Source organism: Oculina patagonica, chromosome 2 (genome assembly GCF_052425735.1).
Source record: "Oculina patagonica isolate OP01 chromosome 2, crgOcupat, whole genome shotgun sequence".
NCBI classification, from domain to species: Eukaryota; Metazoa; Cnidaria; class Anthozoa; order Scleractinia; family Oculinidae; genus Oculina; species Oculina patagonica.
In genome coordinates this window covers 2,560,650-2,573,701 of record NC_135759.1, presented here as the reverse complement: position 1 = coordinate 2,573,701, position 13,052 = coordinate 2,560,650, and the positions used below count along the sequence as shown (strand labels likewise).

At 38.3% G+C, this 13,052-nt stretch overlaps 1 protein-coding gene across 1 annotated transcript in view; it reads left to right on the top strand.

Annotated features, from left to right (window-relative positions):
• Positions 1-200: 200 nt before the first annotated feature.
• The window catches only part of LOC144640640 (uncharacterized), a 101,044-nt gene continuing 88,192 nt past the window's right edge, over positions 201-13,052 (top strand). The window contains exons 1-3 of the mRNA XM_078499736.1: positions 201-898; positions 7,727-9,179; positions 11,347-11,994. Of these exons, the coding sequence (XP_078355862.1) occupies positions 7,826-9,179; positions 11,347-11,994 (2,002 nt within the window). The 5' untranslated portion in view covers positions 201-898; positions 7,727-7,825. The remainder of the gene's footprint in view (positions 899-7,726; positions 9,180-11,346; positions 11,995-13,052) is intronic.

The window sequence follows — 13,052 nt, the reverse complement described above, 5'->3', positions numbered from 1 at the left end:
ACGAAGACCAGATACAAAACAAACTTGGCGGCGATCACGGCAGATCGGACCAGATCGGTGAGAATTAGCGTTTGAAGCGGTAAAAAAGCAGCCGGTTCGAACTATCTCATAAAAAAAAAAACAGAAAACAACGATAACGACAAGAAGCATACACAACTGACAAGCAAAAAGGTCATGGTATAAATGTTGAATAACTACATTTGTCTTGTGGTGAAAGAATGTCACACAACGAACGTCCGTCATCCGTGATGAGAAGCAACACACCTTGCAACACAATAAACAGCCGGACCCGGCATTACAAATGCAGAATGCAAGTAGTCGACATCTTCACGAAAAATTTAGGACCAGAGGGAATATTTCAAAAGCTCAAAAAATATCTTGCAAATATGAATGTTCCAAGACTAACCGCGATAGTAATTACATATGACAAATGTAAAACAGAGGTGTCAAAATATCCGGGAAAAATATACAAACGGAAAGCCGTGCAGACCAATGTCTTATGGCTCTACTCAACTTTAAACGCCTCCGAATAATACAACTGACAGCATATCGTGCCCTTTCTAAACAAGTGAAAAGCGAAATAGATTGGATGAGCAATTCCAATACAGAACGGCACAAATATATGACAAGAACGTTTTACCGTATCTGGTATCTGGTATTCATCGAACGCGTAACTATGGTTTCACGAGATCCACTCAACCAATTACGGCGCACGAAAGAACGGCCCTATTCAAAAGCCAATCAGAGGTTATTATAGAAATCCCTGGTAACACGCGGGGGGCCGGAACAAGCTTTTGTGCTCTAATTCGCAGACGCACTATACCGGGGTTTTGCGTCTGCAACGCAGGCTACATTTTACCCTACCTTCATGAAACTAGGATAACACGAAGGATTAGAGGTATGAACAACGCAATATTTGTTTTAAACTAGTTTTGAGCCTATTTAAGGCATGCATGGTGCCATCGTTCAGTCTTGTTTGGTGAATGTACAATGTAAGAAACCGTCACGCTTGGCTCGGTTTATATTTTTCGTGCAAGCCACTTCCGCGACTTAAAAGTAAGTTACCACAGATCTCGTGATGGTATTTAAAGGCTACACATGTATAAACAGAGGAGTATTTTTGCTGGCAGTTTTCGAACACTGATTTTTTTTTAGGAGAAATGGATGTGTTTACTCCTCGAGTTTGATTGGAAAATGCTCTGCGTCATGAATGCCGCGCCGACAAGCGAAATCGGCAGCATTCAATAAGCTTAATAAGCTTACCTTTTCTTTATCTGGAGCAAAGTTATCAGTGAATGAGCATGCAAAGAATAAGAGATAGAAGAATTAGAAGACGAGGAGCAGGGATGGCGCAGGGCATCTGTCACTACACGCAATGCGATTTAATAAACCATCTTGCGAGGTAGTATAACTCTGCGTGAATTTCCTGTGGTAAAGGCGAAAAACACCTTTGTTTTTCCTTGTGAAAACAGTTTGCATTATTAACTCACTTAACACAAAACAAAGTGTTTTCACTGTACATGTATTTCCAACTTTACATGTATCTAGCTAAAATTGTCCCAGTGAAAACACAACCAATGTGGCCGGCCATGTGGCTTGGGCTCGTGAAACACATGTAAACACAGTGGTTTCGTAGATCGAGTTGCCGAAATTTATTTTATCTTTTGCCTTAGCTGTTCATTTCTAAACGATAAGCGCAATTGCTCATAAAGTCAACAATGATAATACAAAGGTACCAGATGAATGGCTGCCTTTTTTCGCAGTGTTTGCCTAAATGATGTTAACTTTCGTTATTTTGTAGTTCTTGATGGTAACCGGTCATTTTGCCTGCGAGTCGTCTCGCTAAGGACAATGCAGTTCGCTAACGTCTTTAATAGGTCGGTTCGCCTACGTCTGAGGTCCTTTCGCTAACAAGCGTTAAGTGGTTTTGCTAATGTATTATGCTACTCGCAAAGATCAGAATTTTAAAATATAGTGATGGAAGATTACCGTACGTATTAAATCAAACCGCATAAAAGACTCTTTAGCTATGTGGATTTTAATGACTCCATCAAATTCACCGACGTAAACAACAGTTGCAAACAAAGCTAACTGTTGATTGCGGCTGACTCGTTTAGTTAATCATAATGATCAACGAAGTCTAGAAGTCCTCAGCTTCTACGTAATTTTAAAGAGTGAACAACATTGCAGATGAACTATAGGTGATCAAAAATTTATTTGACCCAGCTATTTTCAATCTACCGAACTTGGGGCCAGCTTAAATAAACTGATCGTTATATGCAAATTACCTTCAGAATTGTGACTGAATGCATCGTTGATTTTGTGAATGTTGTTTCATTGAAGGAAGTTTTGCACGGACAAGAATGTCCTTGAGAGACCTTTCCTTCTTATTGATTTTAATGATTCCTTCGTTGCATTTTATGTAAACAAAGCTAACTGTTAAACACAGATTAACCGATAGAACCTTCAGTCACGCACCAGTGTTTCACGTTTCATTTTTCACGGGTAACTAAGCAAACAAACCCGACGATCGACTTAAATGCAAATTATAGTACTATTAACTGTGTCATAAAAGATAGCGAAGTTTTATCTTTATCCTGCGCGCGTATGTTATTATTTTTATGAACACAATCAAGTTTTTGTTTTGATTGAAAGAAATGAGAAAAAGTCACAAGTCGCAGTACAATTAACAAACATAGGCACGCTAAGCGTGCAGGAGTTATTTTTTCAATTTATGGGGTGGCTTGGGGTGAAACTGGGTGATTGTCCTGTTGGGATGGTTTATGCCATGGGTTGAGCTATTTGGGTGTGGCGGCCCACGGAGTCACTTTTGCACAAAATTTGCTTGCAAACAAAATAACTTTTACGTGCATTTTGATACATCAGAACTGTTTTATTCAATACGTAAATGTTCATCATTTAATTGAAAAACAAAAACTAATTCAATTATCAAAATGTCACAAAATGGCACGTTCTTATTCTGTTTAAGCGGTTATTTTGTTGCTAGCTTTGTAGCAACCGTAACGTGTTACTTTTGTTTGTTACGGAATACTTTTGGCTTTTTACCAAACACTGAAACATGATATTGTTGTTTTTCTCACTTTTGTAACATGAGACCTTTGTTTTTTAAAAACGAACGTAACACGATACCCTTGTTTTTCTCGAAAAAGCCACGATTCCATATAGACATTGAACGAAAAGTACTATAAAAAAACGAAGTAATAAACGCATCAAATCAAAAACCACTTTCTTCGGGAAAGTTCTTTTAGGCGCAGTACACCTGGAGTATTTGTTTTCTGTCAGAACTGTTCGACAAAGATTTTCGTTCATTCACAACCTAAATTCTATTCAACAAACAAGAACTAATTGAGTTATCGAATTGTCACGGAATGGCACGCTCTTATTCAGTTTTTGCTCTCGATCGTAGTTGCTTTTAACAGCAAAGTTAATACTTGTACCGGTTCATTAAATGTTGGAACGAGATGTTTTACAGTTGATTTCAGTTTACTTTTGCCGCCCGCTTTGCGAAGTTTGTTGTGAAATTTGAAACTTTGTTATGAAGTTGCCAATTACGTAAAATGCGAGTTTGCGAATCAAATTGCGAACTTCGGTAAGTTCCCAACTTCGGCCCGACTGAACTTTCGAAGTTTTGGTAGTTGAGGAGAAACAAGACATGTTGCTCGAAAGTCATGGCGATTTCTGAACTCGAAGATTTTAGAGCTTGTCAAGGAAAGTTGAAGTAGCTTGAAGTGCAAGACAACGTTTCGCATCAGCGATCACGCAAGTGTTTTGCCGACAAATAAATTTTATGCAGGTAGAAATTTGGTCAAATTTTAACTTTTTTGAATGAAAACACATATTTAACGATTTCTGTGAGGCATAATCTTCACTGCCTTCAATTTCAAGTCTTCTGCGTTTGTTTGCTGACGGCGTGTGCATTGTAAGCAATTAATCTTCGAGCTGAAATCTTTCAACGAAAACGAACTGCGACACGCTGCGACACATAATTTCGTCAGATTACTTTGCCTTTATAAACTGCAATTTGATTGGTTCTGATAGTACTTGAAATCTGATTGGTGTGACAAACACACATACTTCACTGACCCACTGATTACAAGGACACGACGACTAAGAGCTATTTTGAAAAAATAACACAATAATTAGTGCCACATTAATTAGCATCTCTGATGCTAAAACAAGATGTGATTAATTTTTGCTCTTTTATATTCCAGTTGACCAATCAGAACTATGCATTTCACCACATTTACCTTTTTGATCCAAAGGCATGGATATAAAAAGAGTCAAAAAGTGCTTTGCTTTCATTCCAGCTTTTGAGCAACAACACTAACAAGAACAAAATATTGTCAGTTTCATCAATTCGTTAGTTTGTCCATAATGTACATCTGCATTTCGTGTAAGAACACTGTTTGCCCTTGCCAGGAGGGACTGCAGTGTAATGGTTGCAGCAGTTGGCAGCACCGTACACTTAATTAATTGAAGAAACGTTTACCATGTAAACTCATAAACCGTGAACGATATGACCCAATGGTATTCTGGGTAGGACAGCCTTGCAATTGGTAAGCTTAGTAATATTCCTTTTATTGATAATCAAGATATTTTATTTCTTTCAGTCTTAAAAGCATGATTTATGCAACCTGTCTTATTATGATTTATCATGTGTATTCTGTCTCAGATGACAATTATTTTTTCCAATTTCCCAGTGAACATTTGGGTTGCATCGTTCTTGGTTTATGCTTTTCATGTGTCAACGATTCTTCAATCAGGTGTATATAGCAACCTAAAAGCTAAGCCATCAAATGCACTCTTTTATTATGAAGGTACACCTGTATACAACTGTACTTTGCCTTTCAAGTTTGAATATCCAAAGATGTAGTTATATTCATTTTCAAAGTTCCTCAGAATGAGATGAGTGGATCAATACATGTACTGTAATTTAAGCTCTATTCCGCCTGACAACGCTCTGATGCCCCCTGTCTGAAAGTTCAATATTTTTTATAAGCCCCTCTCTCTTCATTAAGCCCCCTCCCTTTCCCTTGACAACATGAAAGAGCAAACAAGACAACTGTATGCCTATAAAGTTATTCCTCCATCACATTCACTTTGTGTTGCTTTTTTATGGAGGTGTGTAAGCAAACAGCACTAAAACACTTAAATGAAGGAAGGAGGGAGGGAGGGAGGGAGGTATAGCCTGCGAATACAGCCGCCTCTCATTCGCGTCCCGCAACGAAGAGCGAAACACGAAGAAAGACGTCTGCGATTCACGGCCAGAAATTCCATACTGATGACGTAAATCTGTCCAGAATCCGGACAGGAGCGCTGATTGGTCAGCTAGTTAATTTACATAATGTATGCGAAATATAACACTTCATTACACGAACGGTAAAAAAAGATGAGTGGATCAATACATGTACTGTAATTTAAGCTCTATTCCGCCTGACAACGCTCTGATGCCCCCTGTCTGAAAGTTCAATATTTTTTATAAGCCCCTCTCTCTTCATTAAGCCCCCTCCCTTTCCCTTGACAACATGAAAGAGCAAACAAGACAACTTTATAACAAGATGAACGACCTCAAAGATGTACAGAAAGGACGCGCCACAGCGGCGGTTAAAAATAGATCAATTTTGTCACCTAACTTTTATTGTTGACATAAAGGCAGCCGGCAAAACAAACAAGCAACAAAAATGTGAAATACAGATAACCTGAACGACCTGAACCATCCACAACCAAAGAATAAATGCTACAGAAAAACAGAATTTTAATTTGACAAACAGCGGGGAAAGAAGAAACTAACTTAGAAGAATTGTTATGATCGTTGCGGTATCGGTATTTACGGCCCAACACCTCCGAGAGTTGCGCTCAAGTTCCAAAACAATGTCATCTAGTGATTTCGCAGCTTATTGTTCCAAATTTTACCAATGTGCAACTCGTATAGGGATTTCTAATTTTCGCGATGAAGTTGTCCGGTGTAAATGAACCCTAAATGTGTCCTTGACTGTCTTGAAAGTATTTGTGATCAAGCAAGTAATGTGGGGCTGAAAACAAAAAATATAATTATGCAAGACCAACTGCGTGTGGTGTGGGAAATCTAATTAGTGGTTAACGTCATCAGTATGGAATTTCTGGCCGTGAATCGCAGACGTCTTTCTTCGTGTTTGGCTCTTCGTTGCGGGACCCGAATGAGAGGCGGCTGTATTCGCAGGCTAAGGGAGGTACAGCCAATGAAATTACGGCAAAACTGACCAATCAGCTTCAGCGGACCAGACTTAAGCATCAGTTCTTTTCAGAACTACTCTCACCCGGACGATCACACTGTACGAACTACTGATGCTCCTGGCCATGGGCTCAAACCATTTACTATGAAAAGCAAAAACTTTGAAAGATCTACATTGTATGGTGATTAGATCTAAGATAAATTTGAAAAACGTCTTGTTAAATCATTATGGAGTAATGAACTCGAGGCTTTAAAAGTATTTCATATGGATTTATAATAAAATTAATGCTATAGATAGCTGTAAAAACGAACCTGCTTTTAATGTTTTCAAAAATGTCAAAGATTTTATCCAAACAAAATGTATACGTCTTAACGATAACCTTTCTTCTGGTTCTAGCACAGTCATTTCTTTGCATTAAGTTTGCATAATGAGGAACGTACCTTACCAGCTGCAACTATTAATGCATGTGAGCATCCTATTACTGTAGTTTTCTTTGCGTTATTACACTGCCATTTTGTGCATCACAAACCGACAACTTTTCTGCAGGTTTTTTAACAGATCTTTTATTTTTTGATTATTTTTTTATTTTTTCCTTAATTTTTTTCCCAGTAAAAATTTCGCTGTAAACTTTTGTTTCATATACTTTTGGCACGTAGATTTACAGACATTTGTTTATTTTGGTGACTAAAATTTTTCATTGGCAACTTTACCTACAATGTAAATAGTTAATCGCCATATGGCCACTAAGGAAAAAGTTAATTTTGAGGGTTGATGTAAACACTCATTTTAACCAGGATGGCATCCATGTGGTTCACAAAATGCCCTTCAAAACTCCTACATGTAAATTGTTTCTTATTTCTTGATTGGAGAATCAAGTCTCTTAATATGACTGAGAATGTCATCTTACGAGGCAAGATTCTTGTTGTGTGAGACTGGATGGTAACTTACTTTTGAGCAGTACTCATGTATATTGTTCAATTTGTATTGGTAATTGCATTGACCAGAGTAAAGTAATGATCAGGATACCTTAACTAGCCTCAGGCTAGCAGACTTGGGGAGTGAAATATATTAGATACCCTGTAGGAATATTGTGTTAGTACCCAATTCAAGATGCTTTGCAGAAAAAAAGGGGGGTTAAAGCGGCCATGATGTTTGACCTCGTGTCTTATCTTTACTAAATACTACAGGGAGATGTTTAATATTCCCCTTTAACGCTAGGTGGCTTTATGCAGGGTTCAACATAACCTAGCTCCTTTGAATTTTTATCCTGTAGAAAAAGAATGGTCTGTATTATTTAAAATGTGATAAAGGCGATAGCCACATCATTTTGTTCTGTCGGATGGCTGATGGAACCCTCATGTACTAGTCAGGTTTTCTCTCTGACATCTCTCAGGAGTGAAATGACATGGCTGTCTTTACCTGTATCAGAGTATAAGGTTGAAATAAAATCCCACTTTACACTATAACTTAATTAAGGTTATTGTTTGTTTCAGCTGCATTCTGTCACATGTGGATCCTGGTTGTTCACAGATAGGGCATTGTCACAGAAAAGTGAAGCCAACACAAAATAATCCTACTGGCTGAACTGCAAAATGTCATCTTTATCAGAAATCACCGGTGTAGACAAGAAAGATTTGAGGGAAAAGTTTAAGCTGGAACCCTTGAGTCAGTATGACAGAAATGAGAGTGAAAATTGTTTATTCATGTCTCCCACAGTACTTCTCGAAGATTCTGAGTTGAGACATGGAGGGTTGTCAGAAATGGGGGCCGAGAAAGTCCTGAGTCTTGTAACAAAGGATATTTTGCAGTCAAAAGACTATACACTTTTTCAAGTTCCAGAGATTACTTGTCTGCATATGGGGTATGGAAAGAACTCTGCTAACAAGGAGGGCAAGATGGCAATGAGTGAAAATGATGCCAAGACTTGGTTCAATATACTGAATTTAAAACTGAAGGATTATGATCAGGCACATAGTAGTGATGATCCTCAAGTTCGAGAAAGCACAGAGACCATGGAGGTTGATCCTTGCAGTCAACTCTATAATGATATAGTTCCTCCATCTGATAGTGGACTTCTTATTTCTCAAAAGGGATCACACATTTTGTTTATGTCCATCTTGTTGATTAACTCTCAGTCTGATACAACACTCTCTTCAGAGATTGAGAAGATGCACATAAAGGGTGAATCCAGTAGTCTTGGAGATAACAAAGCTGCTGAACATTCGACAGTGGTCGAAGCGGAAGCGGAGATTGAATCCAAAGGAAGGATTGGGGCCAATAAGATTTCTGACTTTCTTTCATTTTGGACATTACCATACTTGCTAAACTATACCCACAGAAAAGTTCAGGAAATTGAGAAGCATCATGAGGCTAGAAACGAGAACCCACAGTCTCTTGTCAAGACTGTAAAAAAATCGACAATAAACATCATTACAGAGGCCACCCAGTTAATGCCTGCAGAAATTCTACCAAAACTAAGGGAAAAGTTGGAGAAGTACTATTCGACAGAAAAACTCCAAGAGGAGTACACTCTGTTGAAGTGTGATGATGGTTCTCCAGTGGTACTTGTACCTCTTCAGTATGTGTTCGACATGGGAAAAGCTCATCCCTTGCGGATAGAGGACCTTGGTCGAAAGTGGGAGTCAGATGGAAAAGTCCTGTCCAGAGGAGAATTTTTAAATGCATTTGTTAGGAAGAGAGAAATTCAAAAGGACTATTTTAAATGTATGCAGGACGCACAATTGCGGCAAGGTGTTGACTATGCTATCATTTTCCCTGATAAAGATGCATTTGAATTTCTTTTAACTGAAGTGAGGAATACTGACCCCAATGTGTTGACCAGTTTAAAGCATGTGGAGCAGCAAGGAAGAGGAATGATAAGCCCTCGCCATTCAGTAGTAAAATGCAATAGGCAGAATTTAGTTTTGTGCTTCGCCTATTTTCAAGGTAAGTTGCTTTATTTATCTACACTACCTGTACAATTTGTTTCCTTTATTGGTGAGCAGGGTCACTAGTTTTGGGCTGTGCTAGCCTGTTGCACATGACAAACAACTCAACTTAATCATCTTATTATATCTCTCAGATAGTGCAATGCACTGTGATTTGTCAATGTTGTGGGCCATGTTTAACAGTAATACCCTTTACATTCGTCAGCACTCCTGATGCCATAGATCTTGCAAATTTATTTTGGTCAATGCCTCATAAAAAATAACCGGCACGCATACATGCATGCACAGGCGATAACGCTTTACAATGATCCCAGAAATTGCATTTTTCTTATTCATTTTAATTTTTATTTGCCTTGACTACAAAACGAACCTCCAATACATTACAAACCTACAGTATGATAAGATAAATACATTAAATCATTATGAACTTCGTCATTTAGCAACAGAAAGGCCCAGATTTGATTTCCACCCCTAGTCGATAACACAGCCGTCACTGTGTTATTTTTAATGGCTTGAGATAAATACCCGAATAAATATTATCAAAAGCAGTAAAAGGAAGATGGCGAGTCGCGAAGGGAAAAGTTAAATATTATCGACAACAATGCACGTCAAAGCAAACAATGATTTCAGATAGCTCACCTTTGCAATCTATAAATCAAGATACTGCTGCCATCGGTCTCCCTTTTGGAAAGGTTTCAAAAGTTATGACACTAACCGGCCTTCACTCGTCAAATTCAACATCAGTCAACTTAGTCTGCCATCACGTATGCCGACTTCGAATACACGTACAACGGTAAAAAAGTTCTTTAAGCGAGCTCACAATTATCCAGTACATCATTCTCCCCTGACCCCAAAACTCCGTTTAACTGTACGTTAGAAATCAAACGCGTTTTGCCGATGGATGCTCTTAAAGTTGATTCATACTCATTGACAATCAAAGATGGCGTACCGAAACTGAGTAAACAACAAAGTGCCTAGTTCCCAGTGCTACTCGGTTGGAGTAATCCGGCCTCACACGGCCGTCCACCGGGCCATAGCATATAGGCGTTACCGCCTAAAAATAAAAAGTTAAATAAGAGCAAATTACTTCTAACTCGTAACTCAAGCCAAGCTGATGTAGCTGCTTTAAATATTCAAGATACTTTTACTAAAGAGGTAATCCAAATTTTGTCAAACCTTAATTACGAAGAAAATCGAACATACATTGGAAATTCACCAATTTGGTACAATCCCCTTATAAGAATTGCAAACCAACCCATTTCTATTAAAATTAGCTGTGTGATGCGCAGAACATGTACGCAGTAACAAAAGGAGGCACCATCCTTAATGTGAACTAGTTGCAGTAAAAGGTTCCTCGATGACATTGCATTTCCTGGCATTTCTTTCACCTTGGCTTTTGAATTGATGAGTCTGATGGAAAGTTTTGAAGTAACTTTTTTCTTGTTTAGCATGACTTACAACAAGAATCAAACACAACAAAATGTTTCTGTGTTATAAACCAGCTTTTTTGTGGTTAATAAGCCTTTTGGTTCAATTCATCATTGATACTTCACCCAGTCCTTAAGGTAGAGCTGATGTAACTAATAAAACATTTAAGCTGGCCTGCAGGTATTTATTGGGATGACAGGTTCATTTTTTTCGATCACTGGCCAGAAAAGTTGTAGTTTTGTATTATTTTAAGATTTTCCTATGAGATTATGAAAATTATAAGAAATTGCATAACATTATTTTTCCTTCCCAAAAACTATGCGGACTAATTTTAATTTGTGAAATTGTATAATTATTTATTTGAGAGGGCAATTTACATGTAGGGCCCTTTCACCTGTACATGTACTTTCATGTACACATTCATGTTAGTATTCATTCATGTATTCCAGTGAAGTGTGGGTCTTTAAAAAAAAAAAAAAAAAAGGTCAGCTTCGAGCCAAAGTGGCGCATACTGCCGGAGCTTATCCCGGTTTCCTTAGCATTAAGCAGCTAGGATTATTTCTACTCCCCCCTGGATGGGATGCTAGTCCATCGCAGGGAACCCCCCAGCATTATTTCGCCGGTACCCATTTATACACCTGGGTGGAGAGAGGCACTATGAGAGTAAAGTGTCTTCGATATGAATTAATTTCATACTTAAGCATGTATTTGCCATGTTCTTAATTTTTCGCCTGTAGGGACAGATAGTGGTTCAGTGGCAGCACTGTTTAGAGCAGTTGGTGCACACTACCTCAACCACTTTACTGTGGTCTTTCTACATGGCTCAACTTTAAACAAGGATGATCCTGACTGCAAGCTTGGTTATCTCTATCCTGTGCGAGAAGCTGTGCAGTTGTCTTTTGAAAAGGAAAAACTAAAAAAGGCTGACAAGATAAGTTTCCGAAAGGGAATTTCCAAGTTTGTAGACCATGATTTTCCATCTTGGTACGACTGGTGGTTACAAAATGTCAGTTGTGATGCTGATGTGGGAGAGGCAATCATGAAGCATGACATTGAACCCTTTTTTGACCCCACCAAGCATGGAAACGCTGCTTTTTCTAAAGCATCACATTGTGAAAGTTTAAGAAATGCTTTTCTTAGAAATAATGAGCAAATCAGAAATTCCAATATGAGAAAGTTAGCAAGGTACAGAATCCAGGCTGCCAATTTAAATGGTCATCTCCTGTCAAAGATTCAAAATTGTGGGCGTAAAGACAACATTGGAGTCATCCTTGCCATAAGCAACACACTGGGGCCTCATGATCCACCTTCCTTGCTCAAAACAGCACTCAACAAGATCATTTTTTTATTTGTGGTGGCTGTTGTAAATGCTGGACTTAAATCAGGTAAGATGTTTAAATTAGGCACATGTCCAGTTACGGTGTAAGTGCCAGTGATGCGGGTTGTTACTTTGTAAAGTGAATTAATTGCTCACTAATTTAGAGGGAGGGGCACGCAAAATAAAGCGCCTGTATGCACACCATTATTCCTGCTGTTTGGCTCCCACACCCCCAAAGTCCTTGATTAAAACAATAGTGCAGAGTTGTCTGTGTAAGCTTGCAAAAACGGCTGCGAATCTGTGAGTGAAAAAGATGTCTGCCTTGACTCCTACTAAGGAGTAGGAGTGCACCAAAAAAAATGTGAAGGGGGTACTACTTTCTGGAAAGGTACCTTATTACATGAAATTTTCGCGACACGTTAATTTCGCGATTTTGAGGTGCGAATATTTCGTGACACTTAAATTTCGCGATTTGGCGAGAATTTTGTATTTTGAATCACTTTAATTTCGCGTTTTTGAGTAAGACAATTTACACTTCCTTGGCAATATTATTTAAAACATGCCTTTGAATGGAATAAAATAAAACGACTTCATCAAAGGAACAATAACATCAAACGTAACAAAAACGCAAGGGCAGAGACTAAATCTCGGCAATAGCATCAACAGAGTAGTTCTCGGAATGTCTACATGTAGGTCATGCTTGTACGTGCATGAGTAATTGTTCTAAAGCGACCCTTTAGTGGTATTAAACAGTTACTTATTCTTTCATGATTATTGACATATGTAAGTCACTTAATTTTCGCGTCATGTTTAGTTCGCGTCACTTATTGTTCGCGCCACTTTAATTTCGCGATTTTTTCGGAAGCGCGAAATTCGCGAAATTAACGTGTCGCGAAAATTTCATGTAATAAGGTAGGTTATTTTTTTCATAACCAGCAGTAGTGCTAGAATTTTTTTCAACCTTCAAAACATTACATGATTTTTTTTTTCTCAAACTGACTTTCCCTTTTTATGACGAATTTGCGAAATTGCAAAAAAGGAGTTACATTTGTGAGCGCATTCAGTCGGTCAAACAGTTGGACGATCATTGGGGTGTAATTTTCCCAAGGGAATAGTTTGCTGTTT